Source organism: Benincasa hispida, chromosome 1, assembly GCF_009727055.1.
Source record: "Benincasa hispida cultivar B227 chromosome 1, ASM972705v1, whole genome shotgun sequence".
NCBI classification, from domain to species: Eukaryota; Viridiplantae; Streptophyta; class Magnoliopsida; order Cucurbitales; family Cucurbitaceae; genus Benincasa; species Benincasa hispida.
The window spans coordinates 92078908-92093265 of NC_052349.1; the positions used below are offsets into that span (position 1 = coordinate 92078908).

At 35.8% G+C, this 14358-nt stretch overlaps 1 protein-coding gene across 3 annotated transcripts; it reads right to left on the reverse strand.

Annotated features, from left to right (window-relative positions):
* Positions 1-335: 335 nt before the first annotated feature.
* Positions 336-2403, reverse strand: LOC120088535. Of its 3 annotated transcripts, none has more exons than XR_005484959.1 (3): positions 2144-2403; positions 1961-2026; positions 336-603 (listed from the first exon to the last, which is right to left on the reverse strand). XR_005484959.1 is itself a non-coding variant. In XM_039045921.1 (3 exons), the coding sequence occupies exons 1-3, from the start codon at positions 2283-2285 to the stop codon at positions 500-502; spliced, it is 345 nt and encodes a 114-aa protein (XP_038901849.1). In that variant the 5' UTR covers positions 2286-2403; the 3' UTR covers positions 336-499. The 3 variants fall into 3 exon arrangements, 2 of the variants coding, with proteins under 2 accessions (XP_038901849.1, XP_038901856.1); XM_039045921.1 differs by having other exon boundaries at positions 1961-1991; positions 2076-2403; XM_039045928.1 differs by having other exon boundaries at positions 336-860; positions 1961-1991; positions 2076-2403.
* Between the last annotated feature and the right edge of the window lie 11955 nt (positions 2404-14358).

Below are 14358 nucleotides of genomic sequence, written 5' to 3' on the forward strand. Positions count from 1 at the left end.
TTGAAGTGTCAAGAATATGAGTGTTCTTGACAAGGAAAAAATGTCAAAATTTTTTTTAACTTGACAATGATAAAAGGTCAAGATATATCCTACTTTACATGTTAGAAATGTCAAGAATACGAGAGTTCTTGACCTGTTAAAAATGTCAAGAATATTTATAATCTTGACAAGGAAAAAATGTCAAGAAATTTACTTGTGATTTTTTTAGAATATTTAGTAATGTTGACGTTTTTACCTATAATTGCTCTTGTATTTTGATCCAACGATCACATTTGGTATATATATGACATACATTCATCAATCAAATAAATAATACACACATTTTCAATCTTATATATCAACCAAATTTCCACCAATATCTCTTTATAAAAACTTCACTTCTTTAACATTGTCAATATTATAATCTCATAAAGTATTCATCAATCAAATAAATAATACACACATTGTCAATACAATCAACAACCCCCATCCCCTCTAAGAACAATTAAAAAGATTACATCTATGTCAATCCCGTATAAAGTAATCCTAGCCAAATCTCGCTCACTATGCTCCTGCCTCCACAAGGTTTCTCCACAACAATCCGGGTCCATCCACCAAGATCAGCTAAAAATAGATTAAACATTCTATATGAATTAGAAACAATCAAGAACTTTGAGATTGAAATTCTATCAGAATAAGCATATCAGAAACAAAGTTATGACAGTCTAAAAGTGCAAATCCCTATGCTTGTAAATTACAGGAAGTTTGGCCACCAGCATTGACACCTCTGTAAATCCATTAAAAAGGATGATAACAGTATAAAAGTAGAGTGCCCCAAGATAAAGTCCTCCGTCATCCATTGTGTCATGATTCATTATTGTCTGGAAAAAGATACTCATTGTAATCATCGCAACCAGTAGTAACTACATAATAGAAACGATGAGGACAACATTACAGAAAAATATGTCATCCTTCAATTGTTGGTTTGATAATGGTCGCATAAGTTGTTTCTATCACAGACGCAACATTAACGAGTGGATTTATTTCAATCTCCAAATAAGGCGTAAAATATATAAAGGTAAAACAAAAAATGATAGGGAACTACTTTACTACCTGAACAAATTTAAAAATGTAGATAAATGAGTTTCGTTTCATCAACAGCTTTAGCAATGAAAAGCTGGTCTTAAGAAGCTCACGCCTCTTTACGCCTCTTTTCTGTTCAATCTCTACACTACTTGCTTATTTCTTGCAAGAAGTCTGCAACATTCTTTCTCTCGGGACAGGTGAATCCCATAGATTCAAAGAAATTAAAAATAGAGTCTCTCGGTCCCTATTCAATCTCTACACTAGCTTGTTATTCATGACAGGTCTTCTCTTTTTTGTTTTCTTAGCAGCATAAATGCAACCTGGAAAAGTTCTCTTTGCTATTTTTGTTGCATTCTTTAGGATGTGATAGCTTGTAAGTTCTCAAATATCAATGAAAAGTTGATATTTCTAAAGGTTGAAAGGCATATTCTCTGATAATCTTCATGTACATATAAAACCCACCTAACATGAAGAAGATAAGTCATAATCTAAGCAGGGATGGGAGGGGGCGATCGCTAATGAGAAACAAAATATTTGTATAATTTGGATAAATTTGCTTCGATGAAAGACAAGCATCAAAAGATTTAGCTTCCATCAATGCAGCTGGAAAACAAGCTTATTTCTCTTCTCTTCTCTTCCCTTCCCTTCTCTTCAAATAACACAAATTATTTCCACATAGAAACAATCAATTTAAGAAAACAACAACAATAATAACATTAATTGGGAGCCTCCAGACCCAAGCTCTAAATCAGTAATCAGGTAAAGTTAGAAAGAATAAGGACATTCAACGGCCTGAAGAGTAATCAATAATTCGTTATCTGGTTTCAAAACACTCAATACATTTTATCTTGAACAAATAGACTAAACTGAAATAATCTAAGAGAGTCAAGTATACCAAGCATTGTTGTCGGTCTGAACGATACCGTCTGTAAAGAAGAATCACAATCAGACATTCAACGGCCTGAAGAGGGAGAAAGAAGAACGATGATTCAAAATGAGAGAAGAAGTACCAAAATCAAGAAGAGAGTGTGAGAAGGATCAGAGATGAGATCGGTGGAGTAGATATAATGAGCAATACAGAAAGCTAGGGCTAGCCTTAGGGCGCAGATCAGATGGAGGAAGAAGGCCTCTGAAATTGATATGAGAGTTGAAGCTTTAAGAGCCATCTCTTTTTTCTTCATCTCCATCTCCATTGCTGTAGTTTCTCGTGGCACCGTCATTGGTTATGGTCAGAGCCATTTGAGTGGTGGAGAGTGAGCTCTGAACAATCAGAAAATGAAGATAAGGAGAGATACCGCGCGTATTTCATTTTTTTCGTCGAAATCCATAGCGTTGCAACACTACTTTTCAGCGTTGTAATACTACCCTATATATTCTAGTATAAAAACGTCAAGAAACCATTAATTGAACTTGACATTTTTAAAACGTCAAGTATTAAATTTGACCGAAATAAATGTACAACCTCTGCTTTCTAAAAACAATTCTTGACTTTTTTTTTTCTTCAAAATCACCTATTTCTTGACAATTTTTCATAAAAACGTCAAGTATTTAAAATTGCAAACGTAAAAAAGGTGATTTTTCTTGTAGTGTATGCATAAAACAAATAGAATACATGGTTTAAATATTGCTTAGTTCATATTAGCTAAATGCTTCTCAACCCATAAATGGTTTAGTTACTCATAATGGAAAGAGAAAAGACAGATGAGAGATAAACTGGATATGTATTCCTACTGAGGAAAGAGGTCTTTCAATGTTTATACAATATAAATATACTAAGATAGGAAATGGGGATAGAGAAACAAGTCATGGTGTGCAATTTCTTCCTTTCTCCGTCAATGATTGGAAACAAGTCATGGTGTGCAATTTCTTGCTTTCTCCGTCAATGATTGCTTCACTAGGAGTATTGGAAATAAGGTTCCTCTTCTGCCTCCAGAGGTGATTCTTAAGTTTTCCCTCAAGATTTACAAATGGTGGAAAGAGGAGTGGATTTTTGCAAAGTTTTCTTCCTATTCTTCTCGTTTATATTTGCATGGCGATTTCATGGTGTATTTATAGGCGTTCAGAGGCAGCTTTTCTTCTCTTACTAATGATTGTGCTGATAAGGTGCACTAAATTCCATACCTTGCGCGTCAAAAGTTCATTGGTTCTATAGTGAAGCTTTCTATAAGCTATACCAACTTGATCTTTGATTTGACTTCCACTGCCCACAAGTCATGTCATATCTCATCGCCTGAAACCACCAACTCGACCAACTATGCGATCATAAATTGGCGTTGAGAACTCATGTGATCGCATCATCAAACTTTCTACACTTAAACAAAGTATGATTTTTACCTTTTTGTAGACATATTAGGCTTTATGTGTGTCATCGCTTGATGTAATTATTTCCATAAATTCCTTATCAAGCTGTCGCATTTTCAGAGTTTTTTCTAATTGTTTAGATAAAAGAGGTAGAATAACTTGTATTTCTACATGTTATCACCTGCGCAAGAGATCTTCGCATCGATGTGGTGCCAAAGCCTACTACACTCTGATGCTTGAGTTAATACATAGAGTGACTTATTTAGCTAAGCACAAAAGAAGTAAGGTTGGATCTCTCCTTGGAGATTACTTAAATTCCCGTTTGTGGCGGTCAAATGAAGCTATTTATCCCTTACTCTAACACATGCCTCTGGTGATGTGAAATGTCGATGGTATCAGGGATGTTTCTAGCACTCAAGATTGCAAGGTGTCAGTTCAGGTTTGACTCATTTATTTTCTGATTGGTGTATATTCACCGGCTCGACTGGTTGGCCCAAACCCTGAGGAGTTGACATTTTCTTTTTTTGGACGTGCATTCCTCTATGCCTCCTCTTGGTACCTTATTGACTTGAACCTATACATGGACTTAGAACCTTGCCTTGGACAATCATCCATTATTATTAATCCTAATTTTTAGTTAAATTATTATACATTTTATTATTGAGCTTTTGAAATTGTATAATTTATTTGAGTCGTTTTTTGTAGGTGAAAATTTTCTAATTAATAAAGTGTTTAAGCTTTCAACAATGTGTGTGTTGGGAATTTATGCGAGATATAAATAAATGTAGAATAAACTAAATTATATTTTAAATTTTTAAATAAGTAAATGATCATAAAATAATAAATAAATAAATAAGAAAGGAAAAAAAAAAAGAACAACACCGAAAAAATATACCGATTTGCTCCCAACATTATTCTCTCGAGAACACGCAATGCCACAATTAAAATGCTGAAGAGAAACTGAGAGTCGGCCTCTTTTCTTCTTCAGCGGCAGAAATAAAGCCTCTCGGCTCTTTTACACCACTGTGCAGTTTTCCTTCTGCATAAATGTGTATATAATAGGCTAAGCCCATTAATCTCAGAGAAGAATTCCAGCCGTAGTGTTTTTCTTTATTAATCACCTTCAAATCAACCAATTAAAAGCTTTCCTATGAGTTAAGAGAAAGAATGGAGCTCTGGAGTTTTGGGCTCCAATACCCTAACAGTGTGTCTCTATGTAATCCATATACTTTCAAAAGTGTTTCTAATAAGTATATATATAGGAACTTTCTAATCTTTTTATTTAATAATTCTATGCTATTAACTTTGTTAGATTAATGCTTAAATAGCATATTAATTATACAAGTTGAGGATTACAAACAGAATCAACACATCATCGACATGAGAATACTGAATTGGTCAAGAAATGTGCCTCCGATAAAGAAATTAGAAGTTTGATTTCCTACCCTATGTGTTGTTGACTTAAAAAGAAATTGTCACATGGTTTTTATTTTGAGGAGAAACGTGACTTTTAAATAATATGTACTCAATGCATCATGAACATGTTAAATGAAATATTAAACAAGTTTAATTTAGATACAAAATTAAAATTTTAGGCCTGTTAATAACCATTTGATTTCTTTTGTCTTTTGATTTCGAAATTTAATCTTATAAACAATACTTCCACCTATTGAATTCATTGTGTTGTTAGCTACGCTTTAAAAATTCCAAACCAAATTCTTAAAACTCAATATTAGTTTTGAAGAACTTAAATTTTTTTTTTTAAAATGGTAAGATTTTAAATGGTTACTTAAGAAAGATGAAAATCATGGTAAAAATATTATGAGAAAATAAATACAAGTTTAAAAAACTAAGGAGGCATTGCCCCACTACTTGGAGTTAATAAGGGTTTAATATGTTGAAATTACCAAGTTTGTATTTGGGGTGTAAGGTATAAGATTGAGTTCTTTGATAATTGTGAAAAGTAGATTAAGAAAGTAAGATGAAGTTATTTGGTAATATATAATTAAATTTACCTTCACCCACGAACTTAAACTTTTGGGTAAATCAGTATTTAAGATAGTATCAGAACATGTGGTTTAGAGAGACCTTGAGTTCAAGCCCCTCCAGCTCCAATGTTATTTCCTCCCCATTTAATATTGATTTCTACTTGTTTGACTCTTCTACATATTTAAAACTCACAAGTGAAGTAGAGTGCTTAATGATATAATATTAAATTTGTCTTTATCCATTAGCTTAATACTTCATCGATAAATCTATAATCTTGATAGTGTTTACTATTGAAGTTAGATTATATATAAAAAATAGAGAGTTTAATAGTAAATTTTTAATTTTAAAAAAAAAACACGCAAAGATTCTTCATATTTTGCTCCAACTATACTACGGGAAAAAGTTTAAATTTCTGATCCATTCTAGTTTAATATTAATTTTTACATTTTCGACTATTTTAATTTATTGAATAATTTCCTAAATCAGCGTGTACGTTTGGATATATACAAATAACCAAAGAGTAGAGACAAATAATAATGATAATATTAATAATAATAAATTTAAATAAGTCAACTAAAAAAATGCTAAATGCATAAAACTTTACAAAAGTGACGCTTTCAAAAAAAATTTTACAAAAATGACTAAATGATTTTTTTTACTGAAAATTTCAAATTGGGCTTCGAAAGTATCTCTAGTATAGATCTTCCACTTTTTAACTCAATAAAAGTCAAAACGAGCATAGTGAATTGACATATAATATATATTAACAATCAAGATGTATGTGATTCTAATCCCCATCTAATCTAACATTAATTCAAATTAAGTAATAGTAATTAGTATTCAAATAATATTTAGCTTTTAACTGTGGGAGTGATAGTTTGTAATTATAAATGATAAAAAACATGCATTGGATAACTTCAAGTGTTTGTAATTCATGATACACCTATAACTATGTACAAAAATTATAACATAAGAAAAATATGTGTCTATATATCTTAAAGCCTTAGTATGAACCTTTAAATTTTCCAACCTAATTATAAGTAGCAACATCTAGAGTGTGCAAATTAGCTTGTGAGAAAACAGTCCCTTTGGGGTTAGGAGTGACACACAGGTAAAGAATTTTCTTCTAACTCACTTAGAAGTTCATTCTTCACCAATCTCTCAATCCTAATGAAATTGATATATCCTAATCTCAAGTGCCAAAGTTGGTCATTTTCTTTAGGAGAAATTTTATGTCTTTTATGTTGAGTTTCGCAGTTTTAAACATTTTAGTGTTATGGAGAACTTTAGTTGCTAATGGTCTTAGCACGTATAAATTATTTTCCAGTTCAGCTGAAAAAATATTGACACCATTCTTAGAAATAAACACTTTATTTACAAAGAAGTTTATACAATATGATTGTTCAAGTAAACAGTTTACAGAAATTAAGTTCCTCTTCAAACTAGGAATTACATATACATTTTCTAACAAAATATATCTATTCTGTAAGTTAACTGGAGACCTCCCACTGCCACAATTGAGACGATGTGTCAAGTTCCAACTCGTATCGTCATTTCCCCAACTTCCAGTTGCCATCAGAAGCTAATTCCCTGGAATGAAAAACAAACATGGTTAGTGGCGCCCGAATCAATTATTCAAGACGAATCATCATTCTCTACTAAACAGGTTTCCAAAACAAGCAAATCATATTTACCTTGCTTGGCTTTCTTCTTTTTAGCCAAGTATTTAGGACAGATCCTCTTCCAATGTTCCTCCTAGTTGCAATAGAAACAGATTCCCTTTGCAACCTTGGCTTACAACTGATGGTTTTTCTTTCCTTTTTTTTTAGACCTTTTTTCTTCTTCCATTTTTTGGTGCCGAAAGAAGAAGGGACAGACTTTGTTCTATAGGTCGAACCTCTGTGAAAATTTTTAGAGGATGAAACAACATTTGCTTCACCCTTCTATTCCTTGGCTTTCATCAAGGACTGGAAGGTTTGTAGCTCGTTAAGGCAAAGTGGTCAAGTTGTAGTCAATTATATTCATAATAACATTGCTACGGATCTGAAATGAGACAATCTCAACTTATAGACAGAACAACTCCTTGTTACTGTCACTATTAGTCACCATTGTTCGGTCTATAATTTGTTAAACTCGCTTAAAAATTGTTGTAAGTGTAATACCTTGTTTTAGGTTCTAGAGTTCTGCCTCAATGAGCCAACCGTAGGGAAAAACTGATTGGGATATGAAACTAAAGTAATCCTATTCATTGCTGGAGTTTGAATAAAGCATCATGCAAAAATGGCTTCCTATAGGGGGACACTCAAAGTGCCACGAGGCCATGCACAAAACTTTATTTCAAACTAATGAGAGAGATCGAGGGATATGTTGTCACACGTCCCACTCTCACTTACTATAAACACTCTCTCCATTCACCTCGATATTGATCTATACAAATGTCATCCGTTGGGGGATATTCAAAGTACCTCGAGGCCGAATATAGATCTTACGGTGTGAACTTTAAGGGAAAAACGTCAAGAGGATAAAATGAAGTATAATACACCCCATTTTTCTCTTACTGAGCGTTTTACCTAGGGTTAATTAACTTAGAAAAATCTGACCACTGATTCTAACGAAGTGATTATTTAATTTTTCCAAAAATAAAACTTGCCTTTGGATAGTTAAACAACTTTGATTAAGGTCTATTAAACTCTTCAACAAAATTTAATCATACTTGCATGCTTGTAGCAAATCTATCTAACCTTTGCAGGTAAGTGTTGGGATTGATGCCCTAAATCTCGAAGGGTCCTATAGTTTGTAATTGTGTTGTACAAACTTATTATTTATTTTATAAAATATATGATGTTTTATTTCAAAATTAGTTGCATTAACCACAAACCAATAAACTAACATCCAAGGTTATCTTGTAGTTTAAACATGTATGTAGAGACATACGGGTAATCATGTTTAAGTGATAACCTAAATGGTCTGTAGTAGATGGATAAGGTTGGGTACCTTATCCTGGTGACACTAAGAGTATGGTCCACTTTGGTGTTACAATTGTTGTAAAGTACTACAAATGATCTGATCCTGATCATTCATGTGTAGACATGTGAGTCGGGATATTCTATACAAAGGAGTTTATATAAGACCAAACCATGAAATGTTTAGTCTCATTATATAACACCATTCATAATAGAAACATACATTTCACTAGGATGACCATAGGTAACATGACCTTAATCCTAAGTGAGTTGTGAACTCCCACCTATGAGGTGAAGGATCTCATACCAAGAGTTCCATGAGTGGGTTTAGATCGCTCTGATTTCACAATGACTGAAACACAAACAACATACATTCAAGACATACAGTTATGCATATAAAACTCATTATCGGCATGCTCAGAATACAATAAAACACAACGAAAGAGGTTCATACCAGATGAAGACTCTCTTCATATGTGTGAACCCACAGCAGCTGAAAACCTCCCACCGATCTACCAGCACCCGACAAGTATGTCGACTATAACAACACAATCAGAGTATACACGAACAATGCAGCGGGGACGACACCACCACAAGAGAAACCCGGGTATCCTCGGCGAAAAAAATACAAAGAGTGGGCTCTGGTGAGTTTGGTATAGGACGGAGGAGAAGGCGTTGTGTAGACGATAAGCAAGTGGGACATGAACTCTGCTATCGTATAGTAGAGCCATACGATCATATAGGAAAAACTGAACGATCATTTAGGAAAGATGTATATGATCGTTTAGAGAATGTGTGAGGTAGACGATCGTTTAGATGAACGAGCTTCTATCGTATAAGCTCTCACGATCGCTTTCACGGATTCTTTTTAGGCGCGGACGAATACAAATGCACGATTGAAAAAAATATGAAATGAAAACGATTTTTGTTTTAATCCACCAGTTACCATAACCTTCGCAGCCCCACTTCCCATGTCCGAACGTGGATCAATCGGTTAATTATCAAATAATTATTCAATTAATTTAATTAATAAATATAATCATATTATATTTATATTCTATAGGTGATATCATATATCTACTATTATAGTATTTTTTCCTCTACTTGAAATATAACTCATATTTATAATCTAATTTCCTCCAAAATAATGTATCTCATACATTTAGCCAATTATATCATATATAATTAACAAGTTCAATTATATCATATATAATTGAACTTCCTCTTGTCAATTTGAACATTTCAAATTAACCCAAACACTGGTTCTCGACTTTATCCAAGCTACCAGGTGACCTAATGGACCTGTGGCTCGAAGCTCAACAGTACATGAATAGCTGACTAAACTCTTTAGCCACGAAATCCACCATTATTAACTGTAAGTGATTCCACTAAAGACCAACGACTGAACTCTTCTTACCATAGATATATTCTATTGTCCATTGGATATAACCAATCATGAGTACGATGACCCTTCACAGATGCTCGTAAGTACAGTTGGATCAATTTACGTTTTGCCCCTGTAGTTACATCTCACTCCTTAAGTACCACTGATTCCTCTAATGAACAATACAACATAGTCCAACTATGTGTGAACACCTCTCGGCCAAGAGAAGGTGTGTGGCCACATTGTTTCAAGCCCCGGATTCAACCCTTAGGGAGCCATCTATCTACTTACCCCTACCTCAGGGAAGGAGTGAATTTCCATTCTTGTGTAGCTGAGTTCCCAGCTCTCAAATCAAATGAATCCCCAAAATGGTAGGGTTTGAATTGGCGACCTGGCCATTCGCACCCATACAAATCAAAGAACCACCCTCAATGGGAAGAGTTCCCAACTCACTCAAGATTGAGGTCATGTTACCTATGGTCATCATAGTGAAGTGAAGTCTTTGTCATGAACGATGTTATATAATGAGACATTAATACTTCGTGGTCAGTCTTATACAAACTCTTTGTATAGGACGCCCCCGTTCGCATGTCCCTAAACGAATGATCAGATTTCAGATCATCTGTTGGCTAGTCACAACACTTGTGACATTCCACAAAGCGGGGCCGCGTCCGTAACGTTACCAGGATAAGGTTTCCCTCCTTTACCCATTTACTATAAACCATTTTGGTTATCACTAGAGACATGATCCACTTGTATGTCCCCACATACATACTTGAGTCACATATAGATAACCAGGGATTTTATGTTTATTGGTTTGTGATAAAGCAAATAAAACAAATAACCGAGCAAAATAACAAGATGTAAAGTAAATATCATATATTAACAATCACTGGTATTCATATATACTATTTAAAACTACAGGACACGAGACTTTACGGCATCAACCCCAACAATCTCCCACTTGCCCTAAAGTGAAGTGGGGTGTACAAAAAACTTAGTACAAAACAATAAAATAGGGCATAAAAGCCCAGTACAATAAAATCTCCCACTTTCCCTAGTTTAGCACAGACGATCCTGTAGACCCATGCTCCGTAGGTGACCCTCAAACACTATAGCCGTGAGAGCCTTCATAAACGAGTCAACAACATTGTGCTTCGTAAATACTGACCCTAGTGTGAACTTGCATGAGTCCTTATCAGTCTGAAAGTCAGAATCTGTGTATCCTGTAAGGATCAAATCCCTCAAACCATTATGAGTATGTAGTCCCTCGTTCTCCGAAGATACTTGAGGATGTGCTTCAACTGCGGTCCAGTGACCCTGGCCTGGGTTAGACTAATACCTACTGACTATGCTACAGCATAGTAGATGTCTGAACGAGTACAGAGCATCGCGTACATCAAACTGCCAACGACAGATGCATATGGAACCCGTCTCATCTCCTCAACCTCTTGAGGCGTCTTAGGACAACATTTCCTTAGTCAAAGTGACTCCATGCCTGAACGATAATAAACCCCTCTTGGAGTCCTGCATCGAGTACTTGAGCAACATCTTGTCAATGTACGATGTCTGAGACAGTGCTAGTACTTTGTTCTTGCGATCCCGAAAGATCTGTATACCTAGAACAAATTGAGCCTCTCACAAATCTTTCATTTGGAATTGAGTCGCTAGCCAATTCTTAACTGCAGTCAATAGACACATCATTCCCAATGAGTATGATATCATTTGGAATTGGGTCGCTAGCCAACACTGAGAATACTCTGTAACGTTGATGATCTTCTTGTAGACATAAGTACATCAACATTTTGGTCAAAGCCATATGACTTGATCGCTGCATCAAACTGTATGTTCCAAGATCGAGACGCTTGTTTCAGTCCATAAATGGATCGGTTTAGTTTGCAAACCTTTTTCTCTTGACCTTGGACTATAAATCCCTCGGGCTGCACCATATAAATGGTCTCCTTCAAGATTTTCATTTAGAAAGGCCTTCTTGACGTCCATTTATCAGATTCTCATAATTATAATAAGCTGCAATGGACAGAGAGGATGCGAATCGACTTTAACATGGCAACAGGCGAGAAAGTCTCCTCATAGTCAACTCTCTCTACCTGGGTATTAACCCTTTGCCACAAGTCGAGCCTTGAAGGTATGTAACCTTCTCATCACGCACCCGTTTGCTCTTGTAGATCCATTTACAATGTATGGGCGAACCCCATCAGGCTGATCTACAAGATCCCATATTGAGTTGAAGTACATCGACTCCTTCTCGAGATCGATGGCCTTGACCCATTCATCCTGGTCAACATCCATTCAACAACTCTTGTTGAAGTTTCAGTAATTTCATTGGAAAGCTCAGCAACCGACTTTGCTTCGTGGATTGTGCTCCCTTATATATGATCCTCCTTTAGGAAAGTAGCGTTTGTTGAAACAAACACCCTATTTTCTGTTGGATCATTAAAAATAACCCCCTTAGTTACCTTTGGGTAGCCTACAAAGAGGCATAACCTCGACCGTGGTTCCAACTCTTTGGGATTAGCCTCAAGCACATGTGCAGGAAACCCAAATGCGAAATGAACGTAAACTAGCTTTACGCCCGTTCCACAAACTCCAGAGGTGTTCTTCCAACATTCTGGAGGTATGTACACTATAGTCTCCACTGGCGAAACCACAAAACGAGTCCGGTAAGGAAGCGTAACTCATCATCGAACGAACCATGTCTAACAAGTCTATTTCTCCTCTCTGCTACACCATTCTGTTAAGGTGTACCCGGAGTTAAGAGTTGGGAAACGATTCCATGTTCTATCAAATAGTCTTGGAATGCGGAGTCCAAAAACACTCCACCTCGATCTGATCGAAGTGTTTTAATCCATCTATCTAATGCGTTTTCAACTTCAGCCTTGAACTCTTTGAACTTTCAAAGGATTCAGATTTTCGTTGCAAAAGATAAACATACCCGTACTTGGAGTAATCATCAGTAAAACTGATAAAATACTCATAGCCACCTCAGGCTCGTACATTCATAGGACCACAAAGGTTAGAATGTACTAACTCAAGAGGCTCTTTGGCTCTAGAACCTTTTCCAGTAAAAGGTCGTTTAGTCATTGATGCGTTATTTTATGAATGAAAATATGAATGATATGCGTTGATGGAATTGAGTTGTGCACTCAAGTTTCCCCAGCGGAATTCAAGTGTAAATTCCTCTGAGTTTTCTGGTAAGTCCAGGGTTGAACACAGGAACTTGTGAAAATAGTTATGTTGGTGATTTTTATGAAGACTTGTGGTAACCAGTTAAACAAATAAATAGTTGGGTTTGTTGTTTGCGTTGATGAAAATAAATAACGAATGCGGCAGAGTTTGAAAAGAGTTGGTAAACGGGAAATACAATGAATATGCGGTGAACGGGTTGAGAAAGGTTTCAGTTAATACTCCCTAAAATGCGTTCATGCTTTGCGATCATGCAACATGCATACAATAGTAAACCACCTCTCGGCGTGAATACTACGGCTTCTAAGGCTAGAACGCATGCGATAAGTCTACAGGGTTTACACATAAACCTCTATCTCTATTTATGCGATGACACATGACATTCACACAAATATGCAACCACATAATATCATTCCCATTCCTAGGAGGCATGCGATGCAAGTTGACAAACAGAGCTTATCTCTAAGTCTCTATCTCTTGTTTATGCAAGCCTAATCTTGCTCTTTCGAGTTCAGATTCTAACCTAACTCTCTCAAGACATTAGGTTCTTTCTTTAGATTCTCTCTCAAGTAACTCTAAAGGGTATTTTGCACAGCATAAAACAAGACGATCGCAAGTAATGAACTTCCTAGGTCATGTTAGCTTAGTTCTTTTCAATCCATTTAACTAGTTTAGCTACTCATGCGCATTAAGAGAGTGAGCAAATGTAGAAATAGAACTTCCATTGAATAGATATGAAATGAAGTACAAAATAACAATGCAAGTATAGTAAAGAGCCTGGTAGCAATTTCTTGCTGCCAAGCGTTTACACTATTTCTACTCGTGCTCTAAAGATATTCTCGCTCTCGCGAGTGTCGGACCACTCTCTACTTTTACGCCCCAAGGTTCTCTCTCAAGCTGCCCTGGGCGATCTCCGGCACCACCACTCTTCTCTTGCTCCGCTATAAAATGGAAAAGAAAACTATGAACAGAAGCACTAGTGAACTCGTTAACTGATCAACCACTTTTCTGAAGATTGCACTTGGTATTTATAGGGCATCAATGGTGAAAGGTGGTTTCTCTCTCCCGGTTGTACAGATGGGACAGCTTTAATTCCTGATTGACGCGCCGGATGATTGTTACCGATAAAGCTGAATGTACTTTGTGACCATTATCGGTTGTCAACTTAATTTGAATCCGACTGACATCAGCTTTCTGTCTCATCGTTCTTAATTATCCTTTCACCCGGATGCGCCCACCATGTTGCACTGATCAAGTTGCGGTGATTCTTTTTGGGCGAATGTTTGCAAGCATGATCAACGCAAAGTCTTGCGGTGAAGTTGCGCTCAACCAATGTATTCCTATGATCGCAATCTTTGCATTGCGTTAACGCATATTCTGCAAAAAAATGTAAAGATCAACTGCTCTAATGCGTTGGACGCATGCGACCACAATATTAGAGAATTTATGCTT